The 11,639-nt window shown below is 37.5% G+C and overlaps 1 protein-coding gene and 1 long non-coding RNA gene across 3 annotated transcripts; both read left to right on the forward strand.

The window, feature by feature from the left end:
* The first annotated feature begins 676 nt into the window (after positions 1-676).
* LOC137745783 (carboxyl-terminal-processing peptidase 3, chloroplastic) lies at positions 677-6,134 on the forward strand. Of its 2 annotated transcripts, XM_068485796.2 has the most exons (13): positions 677-780; positions 1,520-1,805; positions 2,460-2,541; positions 2,769-2,899; positions 2,999-3,085; positions 3,361-3,439; positions 3,842-3,930; positions 4,016-4,051; positions 4,190-4,309; positions 4,717-4,803; positions 4,924-5,073; positions 5,178-5,285; positions 5,636-6,134. In XM_068485796.2, the coding sequence occupies exons 1-13, from the start codon at positions 743-745 to the stop codon at positions 5,861-5,863; spliced, it is 1,521 nt and encodes a 506-aa protein (XP_068341897.2). In that variant the 5' UTR covers positions 677-742; the 3' UTR covers positions 5,864-6,134. The 2 variants fall into 2 exon arrangements, with proteins under 2 accessions (XP_068341897.2, XP_088536996.1); XM_088680870.1 differs by lacking the exon at positions 3,842-3,930 and having other exon boundaries at positions 3,380-3,439; positions 3,959-4,051.
* Positions 6,135-8,071: 1,937 nt separating this feature from the next.
* LOC148692457 (uncharacterized) lies at positions 8,072-11,422 on the forward strand. The gene is made up of 3 exons (XR_015954088.1): positions 8,072-8,539; positions 9,227-9,285; positions 11,151-11,422. It is a non-coding gene; the product is annotated as an uncharacterized LOC148692457 (long non-coding RNA).
* The last annotated feature ends 217 nt before the right edge of the window (positions 11,423-11,639 follow it).

The raw sequence follows: 11,639 nt of genomic DNA on the forward strand, positions 1-11,639 counted from the left end.
ATTCATTGAAAAAGGAGGCAAAGCTCCAAAGCAGATACGTGAACCAAAGCAACACGAAGCTGAGGCGAAGAAAAAGATAAGGCAGAGGAAAAGAAGATGATAGTCCACCCCATGGTCAGGGGAAGGTTAAATAGGATTTGAAGCGAAGCTTTAGTTGCCTCCCTGAACATGAAAACCCAAGGGAACCTAGTGAGGGCAAGGTAGACTGTCGATAGATAGGATATGGACAAGAGCAAATGACGGTTTGGTCACCCAAACTTTTGGACACATCCTTCTTTTACATTGCGATGCAACCCAATCAGCTGCAAAATTCGCTTAGCGAGGGATCCAGGACCACTTTAGGAATTGGAACTTACAACACACTTCAATTAAAACTTAAAAAAAGTATACTTTGTGTGTAATTTCATTTTTTTCATTGGTTTGTGGTGCAATTAACAAATAATAAAAGTCCATCTCAAAAAAAACAATGAGAATGGAAACAGCCAAAAAAAGAAACCGCCAAGAAGAAAATTCCAGAAAGTCCTTTTTCAACAAAAAGAAAAGAAAAAAAATTCACGAAACTCCTTGTCCTCTTGCCATGTACACGTGTAGCAAACCCTGCTCTAATAGCCAACATATCTCAAGCCACACGAAATAAGGATTCCTGTGGTCCCCATCAGAATCCCAACAAAGTACAACGGTCAACAATATTCAGCCCTCTTCCAATTTCCCTCTTCCCTCTCCTCTGTAGAAAAAAAGAAAAATGGAGCCTCTCTGCCCAAACATGGATCTCAAACCAGCATCTTTCCTAGGGGTGGTTCGGTATGGGATACCATACCGAAACTAGTATCCCGAATCCCAAACCGAATTTTTTCGGGACGGGAATTTGAAGACCAATCCCAAACCAAATTTTCGGGAATCCCAAATTTCGGGAATCCCGAAATATTTTCGGGATTTTGGGACAATTCGGGAATCCCAAATTGAAATATGAAATTATGAATTGTTCTTCAAATATATAATTCAAGAACACATTCATGAACTAGGAATTTCATTTCATTCACACTACCATTTAATTGAACACTAGCATGCTTCACTCTTTTTATCATAGTCAAAATTCAAATTAATTAAACTTTTTTTGCAATCTGTTGAGAGGCAAAAGAATCAAGCCTTCTGAAATCATCAGCCATGACAACAACAATAATAAAATCCACATGAATATCAAACAGAACATGAAAAATATGCAAGGTGTAGGGCATTCTAGGTTGCTGAGCATGAATTAGAAACTACTAGCATCAATTATAAAAGAATAATATATATATGTATAAATATATATATATAGTAATTAATATTATATATTTTCGGTTTGGTATGGGATTCCCGAAATATCGAGAAGCCAATCCCGAATCCCATACCGAAATTTTGGGATTGGTTCGGGATAGCATCCCGAAAATTTCGGGAATTTCGGTTTGGGAAATTTTTGGTTTGGGATCGGGATTTTTTCGGTTCGGTTTGGGATTTTCGGGAATTTTTTCCACCCCTAATCTTTCCCACCAATTTCAGCAAGATTCGTGAAACCCATTTCACTTTCACTGCAATCTCATCGGTTTTCGTGCTCGGATCGCCGGGTGGCTAAGAAATGGAGGGTGTCTGTTGTCCATGCAAACTCTGAAGCCAAGTTTTCGAGTCAGGAGTTGGTGAGGACAATTGGGAAAGGGTTGCTTTCATTTGCCGCTGCCGTTGCTGCAAATTATGCTGTTGTTTGTTGTAACTATCCGGCGATGGCGGAGTCTCTGACGGTGGCTTTTCCGGCGTCACGCACGACTGAGGTGATTGATTTTGTTTCCATTTGATTGAGTGTTGATGGGGTCTGTTATTTGTGACCAGTACTAATCAAATTATGAGTTTAATTATGTATGTATAGATAATTTAGATGATATGCATGTTTAACTAAAGACTGAAGAGTAAGAAAACCGAAAACCAAATTCACGAATTAAGCTATACAGATTAAGAAAAATGGAGGAGAAAAAAAAAAGATTATTTCTTTGTTCAATACCAATTACACAGTTTGTTGAAGAATACAAGAATCTGACATCTGAGAATTGACAAGTTAAATTTTCATACATACTGAATGTTTCAATCTTAATGACATCGAGACCCTTTGTGATAAAAACCTCACACTTTCCAGGTAGTAAGACTCCCATTGGGGGATATATCAGTGTGGTTAGTAGTGGGCTTCTAACCTGTCCCTCTGAAATCTTCACAAAGTGTTTGACATTAATTGGTGTTTACTTGATTGATAACTGGGGTTTTCCTATGTTGGTTAGGTTCCTTTCATTCATCAATTTTGTTACTGTGTTACTACTTTTTGCCACAGAACGTAATACAGTTATTGCTCAGTTGGTTATTTTAAAGTTACAATTTTCCTGTACTTGGATAGAAATTATGATGCCAATGACTAAGTAGATAAGATATATTTCCAGGTGAATTCAGTTCAAACAACTCTTGTGGAGACTTGGGGTTTGATTAGGGAAACATTCGTAGACCCGACATTTAATCATCAAGGTATTGCTTTATCCTGCTTTGATCTAACTGAGGATCAATACACACGCACACCAACGGTTTCATTTGAAGATTATTCAGACTCCATGATTCTAATGTTCAGGGTCTAATTGTTGTGTACTTTTGGTTATTTCCATGAAATGAAACTGCTTAAGTATTTGGAAACTTCCAACTTTTTTCCTCCCATTTTGGGGTTTTCTAGCGTTAAAGACATGAATCTTTTCCTGCAGATTGGGATCAAAAGTTGCAGCAAACAATGACGGAAATGTTTCCCCTTAGGTCTGCTGATGTAGCATATATGAAAATCAGTGGAATGCTATCTACTCTTGGTGATCCCTTTACACGGATCATCAGTCCCAAGGTCTGCTTTTTACGCGGATGAATTCCATATTTCTGCTATTTCAGTCACTTTTGTTAAGCTGGCAATTGCTAGCAAGCTAATTATGTTTTTTGCTCACAGGAATATCAAAGTTTTCGGATTGGAAGCAATGGAAATCTACAAGGAGTCGGCCTTTTCATAAATATGGAACCAAGAACAGGCCATTTGGTTAGTAATATGCAAAAAGATCCTTTTTTCAAATGTTTATATCAAGTAAACAAATGAAAAGTGATATATGATGTTCCTAGGATACATGGTTTATTCAAAGGATAAGAAAGTTAACAAACCAACGATGTTTACGAGTTCTACAAAACCTACAAAAACTTATTTCAAATTTTTCGTGTGTTCTTTCGAAGCTTAGTAGCTGTTCATTCTCAATGTATTGACTTTACAATATTTATTAAGCTGTTCATCTGGTACATGATTTTTATACGACAATGCAGGTTGTTTTGTCTTGTGTAGAGGGTGGCCCAGCTGCTCGCGCTGGTATACATCAAGGAGATGAGTTGGTTGAAATTAATGGTAAATCAAACTTCCAAACATTTGGCATTTTATTTTGTCAAGTTGAAAATGCAAACTTCGTATTTGGTATTCAAATCATACTATAAGTGCGTTGCATACAAACTTCACATTCAAACCATCAAAATTATTTCAAATCCTTTATGGAACAAGCCTGCTCAAGTGAAATCACATTCTTGATTTGTAAAAGTGATATGTAGAACTCGCTGTGGAATTGTTCTGCTTCTTCAAATTTACAACTTATTCTTTGGATTATTCAAACTGAAAAGAAAATACTCGATTAGGTTTTCAAAGCAGGATATTTCTTAATCAAGAGAATGTATTCCAAAATGTTAACTTTTTAATGTTCTTTGTTTACATTTCAACTCGCTTTTTCATTTTTTCAAATACTGTCCTGATGTTCAGGAGAGAAGGTGGATGGTATTGACACTGAAGTAGCCGTGCAGAAACTTAGAGGTCGAGTTGGAACAACTGTTACAGTAAAAGTTCATAGAGTAATAATCAACTCTCTTTGTTTTCAAGTTGCAGCAGACATTAGCCAATTGCTTTGCGTTACTAAATTCACATTCTATTTCCCAGGGAAATGATATTGGAGGCGATTCTGGAATAAAAGAGGTAGTAGACCACCTATCGTATTGGTTTCATTGTGTAATATATTTGGTTTCTTTGTGTCAGTGTCAAGCAAATTCTTGTACTTAATTGAACAATGGTTTTTTGGTATATCAATCTGAAAAATGACCCATCTGTTTGAAGGTAAAACTACCTCGTGAGTACATTAAGCTTTCCCCGATTTCAACTGCTACCATCCCTCATAAAACCCCAGATGGACGTCTAACCAAAACAGGTTATGTGAAATTGTCAGCATTTTCTCAGGTAATTGTTACTTTCATATGTTCCCTTGGCAATGCAGAAATTTTCAATAAAACAAAATAAATAGGGAAGTGTTATTGGCACTCCAAAAATCTCATTTTACACTCCTCACAAGTGTATTTTCTTTCTACATATAGAAAGTTTGGAGTGTAGAATGAGAATTTTGGAGTGCCAATAACAATTCCCAATAAATAAATAAATTGGTTCAGAGCATAAAAACTTGTCAAGCATTTGGTTGTTTAATTGTTACTTTGTTTCATTTACAAAGGAAGTTAATGTAGATTTGTATGTACCTGTATTTGTGTGTGTATGTGTGTGCGCGCATGAAGAAAGATCTTACTAGAGTAGTTATATGTATAATTAAGTATACTATACATTATTTTTAAAAGGCTTTCATCGGATTTCGACAGACTGCTGCAGCTGATATGGAAACTGCTATTAACGAAATGTTGAGGCAGGGTGTACACTCATACATACTGGATTTACGAAACAATCCGGTAACTTCTCTATTCTCATATACATAAATGAAACTTTGTAATAGTTCATTTACTGGCCTGCTTGGAATTTATGGTCGCTTAGTGTGTTTCTCTTCTTCTTCCTCCAACTAAATTCTTCAGGGAGGACTGGTAAAAGCAGGACTTGACGTTGCCCAAATTTGGCTAGATGGGGATGAAACCCTAGTGAATACTATTGATCGAGAAGGGAACTTGTTACCCATAAACATGGTCAATGGGCATGCTATAACACATGATCCACTTGTTGTGCTTGTAAGTTTTGATTTATATGTAGACTGTCAAAATATGCCACAGAAGTGACTGTTTCTTCTTGCATCATCATCACAATCACTTCCAATTTTCTACGTTTTGAACAGGTTAACGAGGGCAGCGCAAGTGCAAGTGAGATTCTGGCAGGGGCACTACATGATAATCGCCGAGCCACTCTTGTGGGGCACAGAACCTTCGGAAAAGGAAAAATCCAGGTAAGCGGTTCTTCTAAAGCACGAAATTTTAATGTAGCTAATTACATCAACCAGAAAAGTTAACTCAAACTAACGTAAATATTACAAAATGCTTTAGCTCCATTTCCAATTGCAAACTTAATAGGTAGCTGTGATGTTTTTCTTCTCGGCAAGCAACATAGCTCTTGTTTTTCTCTGATCGAATTATATGCAATTTGTAATCTCACGATTCTCACCTTATATGATCACTGCTGCACTTATTCTAAATCTATCACCGTCAAAGAATCTGTCATGGTTTCCTATAATCCATTGTTATCAAGCACCAAACTAATGGCTGTGGTGTTTCTTGTTTCCTGTGCTTCTTCCTGCAGAGTGTCACAGAGTTGCATGATGGATCAGCTTTATTTGTCACGGTGGCCAAATACTTATCTCCCGCGCTTCATGACATAGACCTGGTTGGCATTGCACCTGATGTTCAATGCACAACTGAAATGCTCAATTCTCCCAATTCAGTCTCATCATCTCTAGAAGCAGATTCATGTGTCTTGGTAGCAGAACACGAATTGGACATTCAGGAATCCAAAGGCACTGCTTCTTGAAGACAGGATCATGCAGTAATTTAAATCTGTATAGGATAGGAATTGAAGGTACAGATGTGAAAAGGAATATGAAATAGCACAGGGTCTGCTTATACTTGCGTTTGCACATCGAATGCAAGGAAGAACTAGTAGGTTAAATAGGTTATAGTGTATCCAAGATTTCAAAAATAAGTTGTGCGTAATTCCTCCTTTGTTTTTTTGTTCTTTTGGTGCTCATTCTGTAACTTTTTTCAACGATCAAAATCGTTTATGTTTTAGTATATTATTCATAGATTATTCTTGCAAAAAAATTAAATAAATCCAAAATCATTAAGGAATCCAATTATAGTGATTACCATTTAATCCAACGGTCAAATAGTTTGGGATTTGCATGATTTTTTGTAGAGATGATCTTTGAAAAGATAGACGATTGCATGGTTGAAATACAATGTGATGTGATCCCTACAAGGGATCCTCAAGTAAGTTTATTTGTGGGATATACACACACACGCGCCTCTTTGCACGCACTAGCGTGCGTGCGAGAGGTCTTTTTGCATCACGGGCACTACGCGCCCCAAACATGTGTTGTTTTAGATATTCTTATATTTCTTAAGTGATTATTTTATAAAATATAGATGTGTGTCCATCACAATATCTTATTATTTTTAATCATATAACTTAATCTTTTTGCTTCTGCCCATTATACAGAATAATGACAGGAGTAGGGGACATTGGCCTTATACTTCTTCTAAAGCTTAATTTGCTGGGCCCCGATCCCTTATCTCATTTTCTTGGAATTCAAGACTGCTGCTCAGCTGCAATGTAATATGTTTGTACTCCAATCCAAACAACAACAAACAAAACAACTCAAGTAAGGTAAAACCTAATAAGTTGCCACATTCCCATTTAGTGTATGAACAACATGAAGGTTGGACCCAATAAGTGAAATTAAAGGAAAAACACAAAATGGAGAATATGATAAATCTCTCTTCCTCTCTCTCTCATGCAGAATGTCAAATATCTACCCAAGTTCTTAAATTAAAATTTTCAAATTCATAAGTTTTCAGTTAAAGTTATAGGCTAGCTAGGGTCAATCCGAATATATGAAGCAAAGCAAAATATGGATAACATGTACATATGTAAACATAGCGTCTACGTGTGAAATCAAAGTCATGCTTGCCACCCATTTGCTTGTACTTAATGCTTTATATTTTCATGGTTAATATGCAAGTAATGATGGTAAAATAAAAATTAAGAAGGCTAACTATAATGCACAATCCCAAATATAAAGGTTGAAAGCAATTTAACCTAAATACCTTTAACTTGGACAATTTTCTCATGGCAATACTTTTATTTCAGTTACTTTTAGAATACTGAAAGATAAATAATTTGTCAAGTTTGAGGTAACAAATTGTAATCATGTTTACAAAATTAGATAGTAAGAAATGTTACCTTAATCTTGTACTTCAACCTTTGTACTTTGAGATGAGTGTGATGCTTGTAAAACTGACAAAAAAATGCAATTTTATTTCTATTTGAAAATTAAATGTAACTTGAATTTACAGTATACTTCCGTATGAAAATAAGAGAATACTTACCGTATTTAGAAAAGTTGTTTGGTCACTATTAATCTTTTTCCTGCACCCATAAATTGTTTTTTTTTTTTTTTATATAATTCGAGATAATTAATTTGTAGAATTTTTTTTTCAATTTTATAATTTGAGATAATTAATTTGTAGAATGATAGAGAATGCCATTAAAAATAAATAGGTTAGAAATGGTGTTATACCTAATTTGTTGGACTTTATTCCAAATTCGTATGATGCGAGGAGTTGTTGAAGGATTTAATTCTTCTACAACCTTTTTTATGCGCCACCTATATATTGAAGGTATATATAATGTTAGAATTTTGTGTAACAAATTTAATAAAGAATTTAGAATACATACTTGTGACAACCCGTTCCAAATTTTACGTTTTTATTTTATTTTAAAAACGTGAATTTACTAAATTGCCCTAGAGGCAAGGACTTTGACTTCCGTTGACCATCGACTTGAGAGATGTGGGACTTATTCTTTAAGCATATCCTCGTAGTACTCTTTGGTACGAACGTATAGGCGAAAGCCGTTTGCACGTCCGGATTATAACGGTATAGTTACGGACGTTCGAAATTGGTTATTCAAGGTTTAGTGTGTATTTAAATTAAACCCCCACTTTGTGGGGGAAGCCCAAAATCAGAAACGGAGGGAGGAAAAAAAAAAAAAAAAAAAAAGGGAAAGAGAGCTTCCCGTGCACCCATACCCGCGCCACCACGAGACCATCTTCCAAGGCCGATTCCGGCCAACTCCGGTGGATTTTTTCGATGCCACCACCACCATCTTGAAGCTCTCATTCCCCTCTACAAAACCCACCCAAGAACCACCTTGATTGACCATGGTATGAGGCGGTTTGAGGCCACGAAAGTTGACGAAAATCAATGGTGCTCCGGCCACCCTTTTCGATTTTCCGGCAAATCGGCAAAGAAATGGCCGATGCCACCACTTGGGCTTTGTAGCCCATCATCCCAGGAGCAAAACCCAACCAACCTTGACCCCGTTGGACCACCGTAGACGACGAATCGACGTCGGGAAGTTTTAGGCATCCGCCGGCTTCGTGGGCAAAATTGACCATCTTCCGTCCACTTTTGGACTTCGTGGCAGGTATGAAAGTTGCTCCACTCACTGAGATCTTCATTTCTGTGAAGTTTGAGAATTTTTGGAAATAGTTGGATTTTCCGGCGAGTCGGGGCGGCCGACCCCCACCCGCGGCGGCGCGTGGCCAGTGGGCCGCCAATGCTATTTTTAGGCTATGTCAAATGTCTTGAATTCAGTTTTGTCATTTGAATGACGTAGGTTGATAGTTGGAACCTAAATTCGTTACGATACGTTACTTGATAAAAATGTGAATCGATGATCCGACCGTTGGATCATCACCAAAATGGGATATATTATAATACGTAATATTTAAAGATTATAGGAATTTACAGATCGGGAATCCGACTTACGGATCTTCCTGAATTGGATTTGTAAGTTAGTAAAATAAATATTCATGGCCACTTGTTTTAGGCAATTGGCGGAGATCTGACCGTTGGATCGTAATGAAATTTTAGTATGTTATTCTTGAAACATATTGTGGATCGTTGGGAGTTGCGGATTGGAAATCTGATATGCGGATCTTCCGGGTCAAGTTATACAGGGTTGTAAACCCTACCGTCGATCTTTGATCGACGTTTGACTTGTGGTCAATGGGTATCAAACTATTTTAGAATGTCGTTGAGGTTGTGTTTTATGTGAATTACGTACTCTTCGGATAAGAGTTCTGAGATGTGATTTGATAATTGGTCACAGGGACCAATCATTCAGGACGCCTCGATGTGTGCGCTAGAGAATCATAGCGTGGACTCCAAGTAAGTGGATCTTTTCCTTTTTATCGTACATATTATTGAGAGTTTTATCGACACTTTTAAATTGATTAGGTATATTACTTTCATATATAATTATTGTGAATGCTTGAAGTACGATATGAACTACGAATGGCTTGATCCCTATTTAGGGTACGTAGGCAGTCTAACGAGACGTTAGATGCAGCCATAAAATATTTGAGACCAAAGCCTTACTTGGGAAATTGAGTAAGGCGAAGGAAATTGGTAAAGGCAAGTTTTAGTTTTATGAATTAGTTAGCTAAATTAGTGTTAATTGGGTCGTCATGGATAATTATCCCTGAAAATAAGTAGTTTGGGAGTAATGCGTTATTGATTGTACACTTCTCACTGTATTGTTTATAATTGAACATGCTACGACATGGTTGAGTATTAGATTGCATCATAGTATATCAATATGTATATTACTTGCATATAATTATTGAGAATGCTTTCAAGTGCAAAGGTGAACTCAGGACACCCAGGTAAGTTCAGGTGAGTTTATGGTACTAGTTGAATCGATTGCGTTATAGCACGACTACAGTTATGTGTTAGGCAACTTCGATACTGTCGTACTGGTTGCCATGATTTGCACATGTTATATTGAGATGCATTGAGAGCTCATAAACCTGCACCCCGGTGTTAGTGCTCCCGCCCGTGGCCAGGGCACAGTCCTTCACGTGATGTTCACCTCCCGCACCTTATGCTCACCTTGGATTCAAGGTAGGTGCACAGTCCTGTCATACAGACCACTTTAGGTGGTTCCGACTCGTAGGTGACCCGCGATTATTCGCCCAGTCTTCACGTGATCGTAGCACTTGAGCTTATTTATTTACACCCAGTCCTGTCGTACAGACCACTTTAGGTGGTTCCAACTCGTGTGCAGGTATACTTATTGAGCTATATGCTAGCCAGGATTGATGAGATATGGATAAGTCGTACAGGTCACTAGAGGTGACTCCGACTTATATGCTAGCCAGAATTGATAAGATATAGATAAGTCGTACAGGTCACTATAGGTGACTCCGACTTATATGCTAGCCAGGATTGATGAGATATGGATAAGTCGTACAGGTCACTAGAGGTGACTCCGACTTATATGTTAGCCAGGATTGATGAGATATGGATAAGTCGTACAGGTCACTAGAGGTGACTCCAACTTATATGCTAGCCAGGATTGATAAGATATAGATAAGTCGTACAGGTCACTATAGGTGACTCCGACTTATATGCTAGCCAGGATTGATGAGATATGGATAAGTCGTACAGGTCACTAGAGGTGACTCCGACTTATATGCTAGCCAGGATTGATAAGATATGGATAAGTCGTACAGGTCACTAGAGGTGACTCCGACTTATATGCTAGCCAGGATTGATGAGATATAGATAAGTCGTACAGGTCACTATAGGTGACTCCGACTTATATGCTAGCCATGATTGATGAGATATGGATAAGTCGTACAGGTCACTAGAGGTGACTCCGACTTATATGCTAGCCAGGATTGATAAGATATGGATAAGTCGTACAGGTCACTAGAGGTGACTCCGACTTATATGCTAGCCATGATTGATGAGATACAGATAAGTTGTACATGTCATTTTAGATGACTCTGACTGATATATCACTTTGTATTGATTTAGTTCATTTGGCCTACTTATTAATGTATGGTGGAGTTAATGGCAAACCGTGGTTTTGGTCATTTCTGAGTATGGTTTGGATATATGTATATATGTTGTACTGTCTTATGGAAAACGATACGGGTTTTACATTAGGGCATTACTTTTAGAGAGGTAATAACTTTGGGAAGCTTGGTTTTATTGTTTACTCACACCTTCTGTTTGGTGCCCTCCAGGTTTTAGCTGCTGAGTTCGTATTGACAACAATCTGTGGTAAATCTTAGTATTAATGGATATTTTTTAGGGTATGATTCTTACCCATACTACTGTACCTTACTTATGCTCTGACATCGCGTGTGAAATGGGTTCGCTCCCACTCGTAGCGCACTCTGGTACTTAGACACTTTTAAATTCAAATTTATTCACTTTTTGTACACTATCACATTTTATGGCTTCGTCACCTTCCAGGTGTCGGCCAGCACAGCTCGATTCAGGGTCCAAGTAGACTTTCTGGGTCGGGGTGTGTCATACTGGTCATGCTTCTTCTTTTTCCACTATTTGAGAATCAGTTGGCTTAGATCAGTAGTTTTTACTCCGACAAATATCTCCCAACCAGAAGTAAAAATAGAGACACGTCTGTTTGGGATCTTATCAATAGGAAGTTCCTTCTCCATTTTTTGTGGCTATTCTTGTAGATATCTTGAGAATTAAAACAAATAATTTTT

This window comes from Pyrus communis, chromosome 12 (assembly GCF_041283825.1).
Source record: "Pyrus communis isolate YQ-2024b chromosome 12, ASM4128382v1, whole genome shotgun sequence".
In the NCBI taxonomy this organism is placed as follows: domain Eukaryota; kingdom Viridiplantae; phylum Streptophyta; class Magnoliopsida; order Rosales; family Rosaceae; genus Pyrus; species Pyrus communis.